The sequence below is a fragment of the Aquarana catesbeiana genome, linkage group LG08 (assembly GCF_042186555.1).
Source record: "Aquarana catesbeiana isolate 2022-GZ linkage group LG08, ASM4218655v1, whole genome shotgun sequence".
NCBI classification, from domain to species: Eukaryota; Metazoa; Chordata; class Amphibia; order Anura; family Ranidae; genus Aquarana; species Aquarana catesbeiana.
In genome coordinates, this window is record NC_133331.1 from 124,942,197 (window position 1) to 124,960,785 (window position 18,589).

Consider the following 18,589-nt stretch of genomic DNA (forward strand, 5'->3'; position numbering starts at 1 on the left):
CAGGGGTTATTTCCCCTGTCTATTTTTTTAAACTTGAGTAAAAAATTCAACTGGCTTCTGCTAGTGAAACTGCTTGGTTTATTCCTGTCATAGTTTGATTTTTTTTTTTTTGTCCTGTCCATTTCCTTTTCTTTGATCTTTTATAATGGATCTTGCCAAGAAATATAACCATTGCACCATTAAGCAAAGTATAGCCAAAGCTTTTTGGCCTTACTACTCTTGTGGGTCATTAGAGGACACTTACTTTGGTCCTCCTGTGACCCAGAATCAGCTTTCAATGGGATTTTGCCCTCTATCAGTTGACTGAAATGAGTTACTCCAGGCTCTGGAAGGATCCTGACCTTCGTGAGCATTGCAGAATCCTAGAAGAGAGAGGTTACTGATGGTCACTGGTCTCTGCTCTGAGCGGACCAAGAGCTGAGCAATCAGCGGCCATGTGATCGCTCAGCTCTTGGTCTTAGAGCCAATGTGTGACAGCTGCAGCATCACTTGGTACCCCAGTCCCTTTTGTTAGTCTAGGCCTGTTGTGGAAACCTCTTTTTATGACATATGTACAGGGTGGATTTGATTTAAATCACAAGTAAAAAAGGCTTGTTTAAAATCATAGTTTTTAAAGAGCTACTGTCCTCTCTGTCCAGCAGCGGCTCTTCCTCTGATCCGCTGTGGACTCACCGATAGTCCCATTCACTTTAATGAGATGGCTGGTGATGCGGCAGTGACACAACAAGGTGAGGGACGTGGCAGTAGCAGGTGAGTGGATGCCCGCTAACGGGCGCTGCCATGATTGATCTGAAATGACAGGTGCTCTTTAAATGTAAGGACTTATTCTTGCTGGTAGTTAGAATTGTTAATATTTGCGAACAAAATGAAGGTTTCCTATTTTAGAATAAGGTCAGGTTAGTAAAACAGCGTTATAACCGATTCAATCATAGTTTGTAGTGTACATAGATTTGGGATGAAGGAAATATTCCTGAACTTTGTTTTATCTCTCGTTGCTACTGTGAAATTGTGTGAATGCATCGCATGTTATCTCAGATTGCAGAGCTTGGATTCATTGAATGAGTCTACCAAAAATGTAAATATTGCAGAATATACAGCCCCCTGCAACAGAACTAAACTCCATTTCATGCTGAATAAACTAAATTATGAATGTATCATAAATAGAAAACTATCTTTTAGATAGATTTTTACTCTAAAAGCATTTTATTTAAATTTGATAAAAATCAAAAAAATCGTTTTTACATAAATATATATATATTTTTACATCACTGATTTTTATCCACCCTGCTTATGTATAAAAAAAGGTAGGAAAATTATTCATAATTATACCCATTATAGGTCCTTGCGTACAAAAAGCATGATACAGTATATCATGGGGCAGTACAAAGGTTTCTTACAGCTACCAGTCAAAATCAGATCTTGGAGGTTTGAATCTTTTACTGAGGTTCCAGGACACAGACCCTCTTACCACAGCTATGTGAAGGCTGAATTTAGTGGGTTACATAGAGCTTTGAAATGACTTTGACCATGGTGCAGTTGTATCGTGTTTAACACAGTTGCAAATGGACTGCATAGCATTAGCAGTTCCCTTCTTGGTTTCACTGGTTTCTGCAGTTATTTTTTAAAGTTAAAGTATAACTATCAAAAACTATAAAAAGTTTTGCGTTTAGAGGGGAGAGGGATTACCATAGAATCCCTGTCAGTTTTTATCGTTGTCTGGTCCCCCGTTAAATTCATTCCCCCTCTCGATTTGTCCCGTTTACCTTTATTAATGAAAGTGAAAGTAACAGAAAATCCCAAATTTTGAATTGTCCCCAGAAAAGTAAGAGGGGAAATTTTCCAATGGGGACACTAGTTCTGGTGACCTGGGGGTCCCCAAGGAATTCCCTTTAATTTGCAGGGATTTGCTTCCACTTCCTGTTTGGCTATGGGACAGGAAGTGAAGGGGAATTTCCCCAATGGGGACACAAATGACTAAAAAAAAAAAAAAAAAATCTAACAGGGATTATGCCCCTCCTTTTACTCTGTTCAAAATGGGGGAGGAAAAGTTTTGCCTTTTTAGCTCTACATTAAGATGAGGGAAATGCAGGGGCTGCCATTGCTGACCTTTATTCTGGAGGTATCTTAGAAGTTGGAAGTAAACTTCCTTTGCTTACTTTTACTTATAGGTAAGCCTATAATAAGGCTTACCTATAGGTAGTGTATCTAATAAATGTGCACCTTTTAGGAGATACATTACATGCAGCAAGTGTAATCACTGGTGTGTGCGCTCTGAAGGAACGACCACCCGTACCGTTCCTTTAAAACCCTGTGCTGTGAACGGCGGCTCCTGCATGCATGCGCTGGAGTGACGCCATCGTGGCTCTGGCCAGTCACAGAGCCGGTGCCCATGAACCCGGAAGCAAAGACAAGTGAAGTTGGGAGCCCTTGCAGTGCTGACATTGTGGCGGTGGAACAGGTTCATTGTAAGGTTCATATAATGTGCTAGTATGCGATGCATACTAGCGCATTATGACTTTACCATGCGGGGGGTGGGGGGACGTCCAACGGTATACAACCGCTTTAAAGCAGGCATTTTAGCAGTTACTCTTGGCAACATTGATTAAAAATACTGCAGTCTGAAAGTAAATGTGCAAATGGCATTAAGGAAGATTTGCTGATGTTGGTATTTGGATGTCTGTGATAAACTTTCTAGAATCCCTTAGTAAGGCCCCGTTGCTCTGGAACCAGGGAACCACCTTCATAGTTTGCACGCAATGAGACTTGTACACTCAGTACTTGCCATTGTCTTTCCTCATTTTTTAGACTTCATAGTATTAACATTTGGCTGCCAGCCAGTCAGTACAATGGCAAATAAAGGTGTAGTACAACGTGCGTAGTGCTCTCAAGGAGCACATAAGGCGATAACAATTCTCATAATGCAGTGATTACGTGGTTCAGTTGTGATTTTTCTAGAATAAGTATGAGGAAGTATTTTACAAACCTTTTTGCCGGTAAACCAGTTATTTCCCAATCAGTTTTTGTTGAAAAAGGGGGTTGGACCGATTTTGTGTTTTTTGTTTGCGCTTCCTTGACAGTATAAATGTGGGTTTTTACAGGGTATGTCAAGGCAGGAAACTTTTTTTTTTTTTTTGACTGTACAAACAGAAATGCTCATGTTTTATCCTCTGGAAATGCTCTGCAATACAGAAAATAACTGTTGACGTGCCAGAAATATAGTGGGCTCCTTACATCCTTTTTGACCGCACAGTGTGATTTTGGCTCTGAAACCTATTTCACTTCATTTCTGATGGATTGCAAAGAACACAGACCTCCTCTCCACACCCCTCCTTGTGCACAGGCAGGTTCTTTTTCACTCATCAAGCAGATAATGTTTAATAGTATATTTATCAGACCAGAAGGGAGCAGATAAGAGAAGTTCATGGTTTGGGTTTACATACACCTTAACAATCTGTCACCTCACAGCTGTCTATAACCAGAATGTTTTTTTACAGTATAGATATACATTATATTGTACATCATGTTGGCAGTTTAACCACTTGACCTCTGGATGATTTACCCCATTTTATGACTACGCTTCTTTTTGCAATACGGCACTGCGTTACAATTGCGCAGTCATGCGACTCTGTACCCAAATAAAATGTATGACTCCCCCCCCCCCCCCAAATAGCTTTCTTTTGGTGATATTTGATCACCTCTGAGGTTTTTTAATTTTTTGCACTATAAACCAAAAAAGACTGCCAATTAAAAAAAAAAAAAATTTTTTTTTTACTTTCTGCTTTAAAACGCCCAATAAAAAAATTGAAAAATCTAGTTTCTTCATCAATTTAGGCCAAAATGTATTCTGCTACATATTTGTAGTAAAAATAAATCCCAATAAGCATATATTGATTGGTTTGGGAAAAGTAATAGCATCTACAGGACTATGGGTTTATTTTTTACTAGTAATGGCGGCGACCAGCGACTTTTAGCGGGACTGCGATTTTGTGGCGGACATTCAAATACTGACACTTTTTGGGGACTAGTGACACTAATAGTTATCAGTGCTAAAAACAATGCACTGTCACTGTACTAATGACACTGGCTGGAAAGGGGTTAACATCAGGGGCAATCAAAGAGCTATCTGTGCTCAACCTGTGTTTTACTACATCGTGGGAGGTGCTTTAACTAGGGGAAGAGATGGAATCTATTCCCTTCTTTGCAAGGACACAAATTTAATCTCTTCCATCCTGTTAAAATGGCGATCTGCCTTGTTTACCTAGGCAGACCGCCGTTCTGCATCTCTGCCTGATGATCGGCGGGTGCGAGCGGGCATTGAGACTGTGGTACCTGCCGATCAGCTCCCACTGCGTGCAATCACAGTGTGGGAGCGAGCTGCCAGCAGCGTGCATGTGAGCCCCCTACCTAGAAATTTTGGATCGTGTGTGTATGTAGATATGTGATCTGGCGCAGAGGTGCCGCCCTGTAGCAGTAAAACTTCTACAGGGTGGACCTTGAGTGGTTAACAGTGTACTCATAGGCAGGAGAAAACCTACAGTACCGGCACATCCCTTAGGCCTCATGCACACAGGGCATTAAAGACATGGCTATTGGGGTTGTTTTTTTGTTTTGCCTCTAAATGCCCTTCTGTTAGCTTGTGTGTCCATTAGGGATTGACAAATTATCAGGTGATTATTGCAGGCCGATATCGGCATTTTCTGAAAAATCTGCAATGTCATATTGGCATCTTAAAGGCTTCAGTTTTAAAAAATAGAAAGTATTCAAAAACGCCGATCTTGACGTTTTGAATACTTTCAAGTGCAGAGTAGGAGGGGTTTAGGGTCTTATAGACCCCCCATATCTCCATAAGGAGTAGCAGTCACTGCTTTACTGTCACAAGGGATGTTTACATTCCTTGACGGCAATAACAGTGATAAAAAATGTGTTTTTTTTTTTTTTGTTTGTTTTTTTTTTTATTTTAATGGACCGGCAGACAATTTTGGCTATTGGCCTGAGAGGTTGCCAAAATATCGTATCGGCACCGAAAAAACGATATTGGTCAATCCCTAGTGTCCATGCACACAGGCAGAAACAAACCTTCACTTGCGTGTTCAGGAGAGGAGGGTTTAGTGCTTAAGTGTTCATTCATTATAATGGCCAGAATGAATTATTATAAACTACACTGAACTATGCTGATTTTGTCTGAATAGTTTTGATTTTAGTTGGTACTATTTTGTGGTTGAGCATGTTTTTACATTAAGCACAATGTATTATGGATTAAATGTATTCACGTTTTAATGCTGCTTCATATTTTCTTTTTAAGGTTTTTGGATTCCAAGCATAAAAACCATTACAAGATCTACAATCTGTAAGTATTTTTGAAATGTGTTTTTCGAATGCCCGCTTTGCTAAACACTGCAGGTCAAATGGCCTTTTAAGAGGTTTCTTGCTTTCAATTTCTGTAGAATGACTAGAAGGGTATTATTTTACTGACGTCTATGCCGAAAACAATTAATTGTTGGAGCCTAATGGAGACTTCAGTTAGCTTGGTTATGTTGGTAGAGTGACAAGGTTAAATGGAATTTTGGCAGACATTCATGTTACTTGATCTACTTTTAAATGACTTGGAAACAAGCCCACTTCATGGTCTATGACCATGTGCTGAATGGTAATAGAATGCATGGACAATGTAATGACTTGTGGACTTTTGGGAGATGCTTCTGGAAATCACACAGGTGAATGTTTTCTGCATCCTACAGCTGAGAACGTTTTTTTTTTTTTTTTTTGTGCTGTGTAACCCCTGTAGCCTGTTTGTGAGGAAATGAGCTACACACAGTGTATGCAAAGAGAGTACATAAACCTTCTCGCATACTTCTATGCATTTCCATTATACCATATAAACACTCATCGTTAAATCTTACTCCTCTAAAAAGTGTTAGTATTTACTTAAGTTATCTAAAGTGCCCATAAAAAACTGTGTGTATTAGAGTATCCTAATGGTACATTGCTGTGCAATTGTTTTTGGCAGGTGTGAAAAATTGCTGTAAATTAAGAATGCTTTCAGAAATAAAGTGTTAATAGTTTATTTTCATCAACAAAATGGAAGTAAAGGAGCAGAAAAGAAATTCAAATCCGTCTTTTATGTGATCACCCTTTTTTCCTTCAAAGCTGCATCAATTCTTCTGGCCCCCTCCTGCAGCCGCTCCACCCGGGTTTTTCTCGTCTCAGGAAATCTGAGCGACCAGCGCACATATTTGCCGGATGGCTGGAGTCCGGAACCAAACCGAAATCTGCTTCATTCGGGTCTCCAATATAACCTGGAAGCTATGTCACTTGCGGTTGCAGCCAACAGCGCCAATTAAAAAAAAATCAAAGGTATTTAAAAATGTAGATTTTGCCGTTTTGAATACTTTGAAGTGCAGAGGAGGGGTTTGGGGTCTTCTAGACCCCAGCTCCATCCATAAAGAGTACCTGTCACTGCCTATTACTGTCACAAGGGATACTTTTTAAATAAACAGTGTAAAAATATTTTTTTTTTAAAGCGGCCCTTTCCCCACGTGCTCGCCCAGCATACGTAAGTAACTCCCGCAAATGTAAACAGTGTTCAAATCACACATGTGAGGTATTGCCGCGATCTCCTCTAACTCTAAACTGGTACCTGTAAATTTTTTAAAAGCGTTACCTATGGAGATTTTTAAGTACAGTAGTTTGTCTCCATTCCATTAATGGGCGCAATTTTAAAGTGTTACATGTTGGGTATCTATTTACTCAGCATAACATCTTTCACAAAATACAAAAAAAATGGGCTAACTTTACTGTTGTTTGTTTTTCGTTTTTAATTCAGTGAAGTGTATTTTTTTTCCCCAAAAAATTGCGTTTGGAAGACCGCTGCGCAGATACTGTGTGACATAAAATATAGCAACAACCGCTATTTTATTCTCTGGGGTTTTTCCTAAAAAATTATATATTTGGGGGTTCTTAGTAATTTTCTAGCAAAAAAATACAGATTTTAACTGATGTAAACAACAAGTTTCAGAAATAGGCTTGATCTTGAAGTGGTTAATGACTGTTTCATATTCAATCATACCTGACTCTAGGCCTTACAAAACCCTGACTTTGTGCAAGTGTAAGAATTGATGCTGGTTTAAAGCCAAAGGGTAGTCACACCAAATATTGATTTGGTTTTTAAAAAAAAATGTATTTTTGAAAGCATTCTTCACAACTGCCTAAAACTTTTGCACAGTACTGTACAGTATATGTGTATTGCTACGTGACTGCTTTTGTTGTAAATGGTGAGTCTGCTGAAGTCTTGTGAAAACTATGAATGATCATCCTTCCATTGTGTATGTATGTATATATTATCGAAATGGAAAATGCCACAGGTAGTTATGTTAGTGGTGGGTTCTTGCTCACCACCAGCATTACATTCGTAGTGCACATGCAGCACCTGCTCTTCTACACCCCCTTTCTCAGCTAAATTTTTCATTGCAAACTTGCCCCATTCCAAAAGGCACCCCAATATAATTTTTAATTTAAAAATTATATATCCCCACGCTACCTCAAAATACCCTCCAACAAAAAGCTGCTAAACGCCTCTGTGTAATCTCCAACTCAAAAATATTAGTTACCCCAGAATACCTATACGTTAAACTAAAAATGCAGCTTTGCTGTAGTGCACTACATAGCTCAGCTGGTGAATACTGTTTTGTGGTTTTACTGTATTGTAAATTTAACCCAAAAGCCTCCTGCTAACACTTTTTTAACATTTTAAAGTGGTTGTAAACCCTTACGTGTACCCGATGAAGTGAATGATCAGATTATGCACAGAGATGAAACAAATCCTCCTACATACTCTATATTACCAAAAGTATTGGGACGCCTGCCTTTACACACACACGAACTTTAATGGCGTCTTAGTCCGTAGGGTTCAATATTGAGTTGGCCCACAAGTCTTCTGGGAAGGCTGTCCACAAGGTTTAGGAGTGTCTATGGGAATGTTTGACCATTCTTCCAGAGGCGCATTTGTGAGGTCAGGCACTGATGTCGGATGAGAAGGCCTGACTCGCAGTCTCCACTCCTTAATTCATCCCAATGGTGTTCTGTCAGGTTGAGGTCAGGATTCTGTGCAGGCCAGTCAAGTTCCCCAAACTTGCTTATCCATGTCTTTTATGAAACTTGCTTTGTGCACTAGTCCAAATTATTTGGTAGAGGGGGGATTATGGTGTGGGGTAGTTTTTCAGGGGTTGGCCCCTTAGTTCCAGTGAAGGGGCTCCAAGACATTTTGGACAATTTCACTCCCAACTTTGTGGGAACAGTTTGGGGGTGGCCCCTTCCTGTTCCAACATGACTGCACACTGCAAGGTCCATAAAGACATGGATGAGCGAGTTTGGGGTGGAGGAACTTGACTGGCCTGCAGAGATAGAACATGTTTGGGATGAATTAGAGCGGAGTCTGTGATCCAGGCCTTCTCTTCCACATCAGTGACTAACCTCACAAATGTGCATCTGGAAGAATGGTTCAGATGATGAATTTTTTTTTTTTTTAGAGATAATGTTTAAAAAAAAAAAACCTACAGAGAAATTGCATGATATCTTTAATTGCCTGGATTTGACCTTTTAAATATAAGTTTAATTCTTGTTCTTGATTAATTACTGTTATCACCTTAATATTAAACTTTTTGGACCTGTGAGTCAGCACTTCAGAAATATCTCATTCTTAGATACGCACTTAGATCATTTTTAGGAAGCACTTCTGCAAAACGTTATTTAACAATGGGTAGACATGTCCTTCACAAAGACCACTATCCAAAGTATCAGGCTTTAAATGTAATGTCCTCTTAAGAAACCAAGCCAATAATGACATCACATGGCACTTGCTCTCTAAGAGCTTTCCAAAATCAATGCCTGAGGTCTTAAATGCATATCCATTTAAATAATGCAGAGTAATGTGTTCTACAAGATTTGGCTACAAATGGAAATTGGAAATAATTAGACCCTTTTCCTTTGTTGATAAATAGATTTAGTTTGATTTACAATTTCAGCACCTTTCTGTGGAATAGATACTTTAGAAAAGGTGTTTAGTATATGTAAAATTTAAGGTTTTCACATGTTAAGATTGCTAATAAATTTACTGTAATCTATAGTTTCTTTACCTCCTTTTCTTACAGATGTGCTGAAAGACATTATGATACCAACAAATTTAGCTGCAGAGGTAAGTTGTGCATTTTTTCTGGAACTTTATAATTACCGTATATCTTGTGGTGTTAGTGCATTTCAACAGCTACCCGTTACTGAAATGCAAGAGCAGCTTTGGGGTTGGTCCTTTTGTAAAGCCCAACTCTAGGCAACAAGTCTTTTGAACAAGAGAGAGATACACCCAACAAATTCTTAGCTGAAAAGTCCTGTGAATTCTTGTTCAATCTCCCTTGAGTATATGGGACCCAAAAGCAGTCAGCCTTAAGCCCGGGTTCACACCTATGCGAATTAGATGCGGCTTACACCGCATCTAATTCGCAGGACATTTTAAAATACATTCATATGAATGCATCTGGTTCACATATGTGCGTTGCATTCGCACTGCGCATTGCACAAAAAAGTGTGCGTTTTTTGGGCATTGCGGTGAGAACTACAAGCCTATTATCTCCTATGGGAACGCATCTGATTCGCAGATGCATTGCGTTCTGAACAAGGATTTTCTCTTTCTCCTCACTACACCTCCCCCTCTCCCCCCCTCCCTCCCCCTCTCCCCCCCTCCCTCCCCCCCTCCCTCCCCCTCTCCTCCCTCCCCCTCTCCCTCCCCCTCTCCCTGCTCTCTGATACTGAGCAAAAACGCAATGAATCCGTTGAACAGGAGATTTTTATCTCCCCAGTGAAACCTGAGCTTCAATTCGCACCGCACAAGTGTGAAACAGGGCTTAAACATCATTTTATTTCTGGGGTCACTTTCCTGGGTGGAGATGCTGGGTAAATATCAGGTAAGAGACTGTCATCATTCACCGTAAAAATGTAATTCATTGCACTAAAAATATTGGTTGTATTTTACTGAAAATTAGCTTAATGTTTGGTCATTATGGCACATCAAAACTAAAGAGTAACTTTTAGTTCTACAGGTAAATTGCATTACATGTATGGATTTAGTTGATTTTGAATGCAGGTGTACGTTTTTATGTGGTGGTATTACAAAGGTGCAATTGATTTCATTGCCCTCAAAAGGTACCTGCCTAGACCACCCATATCTGTTGGGTATGGACATAAACATGGATGAATAATCTATGTTTAGGTATTAACCTCCTTCTGCCTCTATAGAGCAGCCTTTTTCAACCAAGCATGGCACAATGCCTATAAATTACCCCACAATTGGTCAACAGGCCAGCCAGTAAGTTGAGCAAGCCTGACTTTTTGTTAGACAAAGCCACAGGTTGTCATTATGCATCATATTCATGCTGAACACCCTTTTCCTGTGGGTGTGAATGCTGATTCTACCATCTGCATATTATAACAAAAGTAGAGATCACTCCAGGCAACTATTAAGTCTTCGGTTGTCAGGTTAGTGTGAATTTGCTCTTTGTAGCCTCTTTTCCTTGTTTTCGTGTAGTCTTCTGGTACTGTAGCCCATCCTCTTCTAGGTTTTATTGTTTTGTCTGTCCAGGTCCCCCTTATGGCTTCTCACTGCATAGTGCTTATTTGACTAGTTTCTTTCTATTTGAAAAAATCTTGCCTTTCTCCACTGACCTCCTTTATTATGTAGCGACGTCAAAAAAAATTGGTGCTGACTGTATTTTTGCACTATTTTCTAAACTTTTTGTAGACTGTAGTTATTCAAAATTCCAGGAGTTCAGCAGAGCATGTCCATCACCAATAAATCATTGTGTTTATGGCCTTTTTAGAGCATACATTTTCATCATACTAGTGTTTGGCCACTACTGACATTTTTGACCTTGCCTGCATGAAGTCCCAGCTTCACAATTATCTCACTCTTTTCAATAGAAAAAAAAAAGAAAGCATGTGCAACTTATCTAGTTTCATGAAAAAGATAAGCAGAAAAAAAGCACCTCCAGATCAGGATCAGTTAGATGTGTTTAATATACAAATCGAATATGTCCACTTACATGTGATAAAAAAGCAAGTAGAGCACAAGTAATCCTCAGGTAGTGATGTCCCAGCGTGAGCAGCCTGTTAGTGAAAAGATGCTTGAGGAAGGCGTGCTTGTATAACACAGTGAGCATGCACCGAAACGTTGTCGCACTGCTAGTGACGTCACCGCGCCAGAGGCCTGCGTTCCACAGCTCATCCGGGCCAAGCCTCATTCCCAATCCCTAGGATAGGGTCTACACATCCTGCTGGACTCGACTGTTTCTTCTTTCCTATGGACGGATTTTCACTAACAGCCTGCTAACGCTGGGACATCACTACCTGAGGATTACTTGTGCTCTACTTGCTTTTTATCACATGTAAGTGGACATATTCGATTTGTATATTAAACACATCTAACTGATCCTGATCTGGAGGTGCTTTTTTTCTGCTTATCTTTTTCATGTACTTGGAGCCTGCTTCATGCTTCCCTAAAGGCTTGCACTGGATCACAGACTGTTAGCCCATATACAAAGTTTTTTTTTTTTTTTTTGTCCATTTGCTTTTTATACTATACTGTGTCATTTACTCATAATTTTATTCCCAGTGGGCATGTATACTATATCTATTCCTAACCAGCAACAGCGCTACTAACCATTGTCTTAACTTATCTAGTTTCCACTGTGGGCACGTTTTGGGATGCAAATCTCATGAACATAGGGATTTTATGCTCCCTTTTTTAAATGAGAACGGGAAAAGTAACGGAGTACTAAAAAAGTATAAGGCAAGAGACCTTTAGAGGCCCATTTAGGGCTCTTTCACACGGGGCGGATCATCCTGCTCCGCTGATCCCCGCTGAGCAGGAAGATGACAGGTCTGTCTCTGCACACTGTGCAGCGACGGACCTGTCAGAGCGCCGCTCTCCCCTATGGGGGATCGGGTGATGACGGACCGTAGAGTCCGTCGTCATCCGATCCGAAAGCGGATGGAAAAATAGGGTTTTCTTCCGTTACACTTTTCGGATCAGAGCGGGTCGGATGTCAGCGGACATGTCACCGCTGACATCCGACGCTCCATAGAGATACATGTATGTCCTTTTTTCATCCGAAAACGGAAGGGTGAAAAACGGACATACGGATCGTCAGTGTGAAAGAGCCCTTAAAAGGCAGCATTATCAACTTATGTTCATACCTCTGTTTTATAAAATACAATATGGGATAGAAAGGATTGCAGGTGCAGCGCTGGAATGAACTTGTTGGTTTTGTATAAGCAAAACACAAATTCACTTTAACCTCTTCCGGACCGTCCCCCGCACATTTACTGTGGCAGGGCGGCCTGGCTGCTGGTATCTTTCTGGGGAGCGCGCACAACCAGCGACACGCTCCCGCTGTGATTGGACACAATCGTCTGACGAGATGTCCGCCGGGACCTGCTGATCTGTCAGAGGAAAATGGAGAGCTTGTGTTTCTGCTAAGCAGAGAAGCCATCTAGTTTAGCCATCCCCCGCTCAGCTATAAACACTGTATTCGTGACGCTGGTCCCCAAAAAGTGTAATTTGGTGTCCAATTTGTCTGCCGCAATGTCGCAGTTCTGCTAAAAATCGCTGATCGCCACCATTACTAGTAAAAATAAAAATATCTCATAGTTTGGAGATGTGATAACTTTTGCTCAAACCAATCAATATACACTTATTGGGATTTTTTTTTTTTTTTTACCAAAAATATATAGCAGAATACATATTGGCCTAAATTGATGAAGAAATTTGATTTTGTACATCTCATCTTTTTTTATTGGATATGTTTTATGGCAGAAAGTAAAAAAATATTGTATTGTATTTTTTTTTTTTTTTTTGTATATGGCGCAAAAAATAAAAACCGCAGAGGTGATCAAATACCACCAAAAGAAAGCTCTTATTTGTTGGGGGGGGGGAGAGAGAGGACATAATTTTTGTTTTTGTTAGAGCGTCACACGATCGCTAAATAGTCAGTTAAAACAACTCAGTTTAGTATCGCAAAAATTGACCCGGTCATGAAGGGGGTGAAACCTTCCAGGGCTGAAGTGGTTAAGAGAAGCTCGTTGCTTAGCCCACGTTCACATCGGGCCAATTTGGCATGCGATTTGTCTTGTCAAATCGTCTGCTATTGCTGGCAATAGCACCGTCCAAATCAGTGCGACAGGGACTTTGCGGACACGGAATTTGCGGTGCCGTACAGATTCCCAAAAGTACTACTTTTGGCGATTTCGGCAGCAATTTGAATAGACATAATAGGCATAACCTGCACAGATGTCTGTTAAATCAACCCCGAAGTCGGACTGCATTGCCGGTAGAAATCGATTTCTAACCCGCAGTCAGTGTGAACGTGGGCTTAAGGCTGAATTCCAGGAGTTCAGTAATTTCGTAAATTGTGTAGGCACACTCAGTTAAGTCCAACCAGGTGCCTGCCTCCTCCTGGGCTTAATCTCTATTATGTATATCTGATGGATTTATGGTTCTGCAGAAGGATATACTGTAGATGTTTGGAGCTGTGAGATAGGAAAGAAGCCCTCCGCTCCCCTCCACTGTCCATTTACAGAAGCCTTTATATTTTGTGAAGGAGTTTACATGATACAAAGTCTTCTGTGATTGGACGGAAGGAAAAGGAGGGCAGATATAGAAGCTGCACCAACTCTACACTTGAAGGAGAGGAGACCAGAGCAGCTATCTTGCTGGAGCATAATAAACATGTCAGATCTAAATTCAAGAGAGCCCACAGGTGGCAGGCAATTGTATGGACCTAACTCTGTGTGTCTGCACTTTTTACAAAGTTACTGAATTCCTGGAGTTCAGCTTTAAATGTGTTTGACCAAAGAGCGTTGCTAGTGTGATGCCATCGCTGTCTTATGCTGATTTTCACTGATTTGTAAAAGTAGTGTGGTGCTGAATAATTGTTTTTTTTTTTTTTTTTCCCTTTTAATAGTTGCACAGTATCCTTTTGAAGACCACAATCCACCACAGTTAGAGCTAATCAAACCATTTTGTGAAGATCTTGACCAATGGCTAAGTGAAAATGATAATGTAGCAGCAATCCACTGTAAAGCAGGCAAAGGTCGTACAGGAGTCATGATCTGTGCTTATTTGCTACATCGAGGCAAGTTTCTAAAGGCACAAGAGGCATTAGATTTTTATGGAGAAGTTCGGACCAGGGACAAAAAGGTCTGTATTTTTAATTTGTCTACAAGCCTTGTACATGATCTTTCTTGCTAATGACTTAACATCAACAAAATTACTACAGGAAATATCTTGAAGCATGTACAGATACTGTATTTTAATCCAAACTTTATGTAAATGTGAAAAAAAAACCTTAACCCCTTACAAATGCTTTAAAAATTATTTTAAAATACCATTAGGTACTAGAGTTCTCTTATATTGTACATCAGCCCACTGATCATAATTAGCGCTAAAGATGTGTGTTGCGTTCCTTTTTTGCTTTGCTGTTCATGTTTACTCACCACCATTGGCTTGTGAAGTTGTTTGGAATGTGCCTGTATGCTGATCCATTCGCCTGTAGAAGCAGAACAAGCTCCCTGTTAGCTCCAAATTCTAACTTCTAGTAGTTAGAGGTAGCCTTGGCAGAGCTGATACAGCTGTTAGGCCGGTTTTACATATGTGCGGCTGCATTTTTGGGTCCGGTGCATTTCTGTTCACACGGTTCAGGTGCAGATTCTTGCCTAAATTCCTACCTGAACTGGACCCAAAAAAACGCACAGGACCCTTTTTTGAAATGGCACAGCGGTTGCCCCAGACATGTGTGAGCCGGCTCCATTGAGAGCCGGTCACATTCACATGTCATGCGAATTGGTTGCGATGTAAAATGCATCCAATTCGCATATGTGAACCTAGCCTTATATAGAACACTGCATATTGCACAAGGCAACCCTGGATTTTTAGCAGGGTCAGCGGGTTTTTTTTTTTTTTCTCTTGCGCGCTTCCCACCCCAAACGCGTGCCCGACTCCTCTAACCGATCAACGCTGTCCCGGCTGCAGCACCACTCCTACACTTCCTGGTCTCACAGGAGATGCAGTAGGAGCCTTAGGTTCAAACTCCAGTAAGGAGGCAGTGGGAATGTGCCTTACCGACATGTGTGCGTCTATGGATGTACAGAGCCCATCTCAGGGGTGCCTCTACATGATTGCCCCCTTATGGCATGGCTTGCTGAGGGAACACCTGGGGAAGAAGGAGCAGAGAGCATTGGTAGGGGAGTCTAGAGGAGGTGTTGAGGGACTGCTCTATGTAATACTTTTGCACAGAGCAGATAAATATAACAACATTTTTATAGTGAAGCGGAGTTCTACCCAAAAATAAAACTTCCGGTTTAAGTACTGGTGATCTCGACATGACATGTCAAATGTGGCATTTTTTTTGGGGGGGGGGCGGGTACCCAGTTTTGACAGGCTCCCACTTCCTCCCCCGGCACCATGGCGCAAGAATGTAGTTCTCCTCTTTCCCCCCTCCCTCCCTGCAATCTTCTGGGACACATCACGCTGGACTGTGGGACAGCTGAGTGACTGTTTATTAAGTCAGCAACTACACTTTTTGTAGCTGCTGACTTTTAAATGGGTGGAACTCCACTTTAATGAAAAAAAAAATGCCATTGCAATCCCTTTAAATTTAGCGTGCGAACAGAAATCTAATGCATATCCAAACAGGTAGGCCTTTAACTTTTTTTTTTTTTTAATTATTATTAAGCTTGTCATAAACAGCAAACTTCTGCCTCTTCCTTGTGAATTGGCTGAAACTCATTGTTGTCCGTCTCCCCCCCCCCCCCTTACCTGACATCCCTTGATTGAAAAATCCAAGGACAAGATTATTGGCGAACAGCGCCTACATCCAACATCCAGCCACTCACTGGGTATTTTGACAGCTGGTGAGAACAGCTGGCAAAATTTTATAGACACAGCAGAAGATTCTGGAATCTGTTCGATTTCATGCATGCTGAACAAAAAAAAAAAAGTTTGTATGGCCAGCTTTATTAACGATGTTTACTGTCATTTGTCAGGTAAAATGATTGTGTATTTAAATTGTTTGTTTAGTGGCTTGGCTAAAGTTCTACTTTTAAAGGGCAATTATCTAAAAATCAAATTGTATTTTAACTATTGGTTGTTGGTACATGCAGTGACAGAATTCAGTGGGGGTATTTATTAAAACTGGAGCAGGGACAGAATCTGAAACAGCTGTGCAATGAAAGCAATCGGCGTCTATCTTCAGCTTTTCCACGTAAGCCATGAAAATGAAAGAAGAGAAATAGTTGACATGCACAACTGCCCCAGATTCTGTTTGCGCCTGTCTTAAGCATTGTACACACGGTCAGATTATTGGGCGACTTTTTGTGAGGTTTTTTGTTGGATGTCAGTCTCAAATCGAAAAAGTGAAGAGGGTACTTGTCATCAGAAAATTTTCTGACAACAGAATTCAACGTCGGAAGTGACGTAATGTGTTGAATTGTTTTGTATGTGTTCTTTCATTTATGCGCATGCCTAGTCTTGCTCTTCAGATTTTTTTTACCGTACTAACGAAAGAAAATCGTATGTTGTGGTCCTATCAGACAAAAATTTTGCACATCCAGTTTCTGTCTGCCAAAAATTCTTAATTGGCTGTCAAAAGCAGCATACTGATGATCAGAAAATCGGCAGATCGTTCATCGGATAAAATTTATCTTCAGATTTTCGGGCCATTAGTAAATTCACTTCAGAGTCTTTCTTTTATTTCATATCATTTTTTTTTCCCTTAGTCTTGCATCACAAGATGCAGAGGAGTTAATAGTTATTGCTATGTTGGTTATGTTGCCACATTCAGGTGAATGGCCAGAAAAAAGGCGGCCGTCCTTGTCCAGAGATAACCTCTCCCAGATTAGCTAAGCATCGGTTTTGTGTGCGTGTCAGAAGGTGTTTTTGCCACTGAAATGCTGACTCACAAGTACCCCATGTAGAGTTTATAAGAAAAATTGGGTTCGCTAGCTGTTGATCTGGCTATTTCCTATACAAAGAAGACCCTCGCTGGTCCCCTTGGATGATTTCCTTGTGTTAAGACTCCATGGATTAGAAGTAGAAGTCCTCTTTAAGATGGCATTCTCTTTGTAGACTGTGGTGCCTTGGGGAATTTGGTAAGGCAACTTTCAGGAGTGGGCACGGTCTGTCAGAATGAGAAGGCTCTTATGGCTTAGGTATTGATTGGCAGAACTTCTCTACAAGAAGCACTTTGAGAGGCTGCTGTTTGAGGGTGGACACACATTCTGACTTTCCTTGGATGCATACATCCAAAAGGTGACCATAGGGAAGAGTGCTTTCTTGGCCATTAAGAAAAAAAGCAAAGGTTACAGGCCAAAAGCCTGTAATGTCTTCAACGTTCAAGAAGAGTTGCTTTCCTAAGCAACCAGTCTCAAATAAAAGCCTTCATCCCAGTTTTTTAAGAACTGGTGGAACAGTCAAGCCCTCCAGTCTTGGAGGCAAATCCTCCCCTCACTAAAAGGATTGCCACCATTCACTTTTAGGGGGAAATACACCTTAAAAGGGCTTTGTGTCCACGTGGACGCAGGAGATCTCAGAAGACTGGGTCTGCAGCATGCCCTCCAGAGGATTTAAGCTGGAATACTGTTGGTGCCTTCAGATTCACGAAAGAGCAGTTTTCTTTGCAGCCCTTTGAAGAAGATTGCCCCAGGGGATCATCACACCTGTGCCTTTAGAGGAGAGATCACAAGGCTTTTACTCCAACCCATTTCATAGTTCTCAAACCAGAGATTTCCAGCCTATTCTCCATCTCACAGGTCTCAAGTTCCTAAAAATTCCAAAATTCAGGATTAAGTAAATCTTCTGCTTCATCAGGGAGACTTCCTGGCGTCAGTCGACTTTAAGGATGTCCACTTGCACATCCCAATTTTCCAGCCTCACCGATTTCTACATTTTGCAATGGAGGATCGCCACTATCAGTTTGTGGCATTACCTTTCACCTGTCATTACCTTTTGCCTGTCCACAAACACCCCCACCCCCCCTAACCATGCACCGTTTCTTTTCAGAACTCTGCATCTCAATATCCAGGCAGTATGTGACAGGTGTTGGAGTCCTTGGATCAGCCAATGCATCTGACTCAAAAGACCAGAGTGGTTCTGGAGTGCTGGTTATCCATACAGTTGCTGGTTTCAGGGAAATCCTTCCAGTGACATGAAAGGTCTTGAGGACAGACGCTAACCTGTCAGGTACATGGTTGTCAGAGGAGATAAAATTACTAATTGCATCCTAGAACTTCGGGCGATTTGGCTGTCCTACTTGCACTAATCTGTCTGCCTTCAGGGTCTCTCTGTAAGAGTGCAATGGTATAAAGGGTCCTACAGGTAGCTTTGTAAATGGGAATTGGGCTTATTGGTCTTGTTGATATGTTGCCCTCCCCTTAGATTATTTGCTTTAGGACATCCTATGTCGTAATGACTATCAACTCCTCTGTGTTCTGTAATGTATGATTAAAAAAAAGGATTTTTGGTTTACCTGTAAACTCCTTTTCTTGGAGT

General features: G+C 40.9%; 1 protein-coding gene across 1 annotated transcript in view; it reads left to right on the forward strand.

The window, feature by feature from the left end:
* The window catches only part of PTEN (phosphatase and tensin homolog), a 120,835-nt gene that overhangs the window by 65,151 nt on the left and 37,095 nt on the right, over nucleotides 1-18,589 (forward strand). The window contains exons 3-5 of the mRNA XM_073596349.1: nucleotides 5,303-5,347; nucleotides 9,147-9,190; nucleotides 14,007-14,242. Coding sequence (XP_073452450.1) covers nucleotides 5,303-5,347; nucleotides 9,147-9,190; nucleotides 14,007-14,242 — 325 coding nt within the window. The remainder of the gene's footprint in view (nucleotides 1-5,302; nucleotides 5,348-9,146; nucleotides 9,191-14,006; nucleotides 14,243-18,589) is intronic.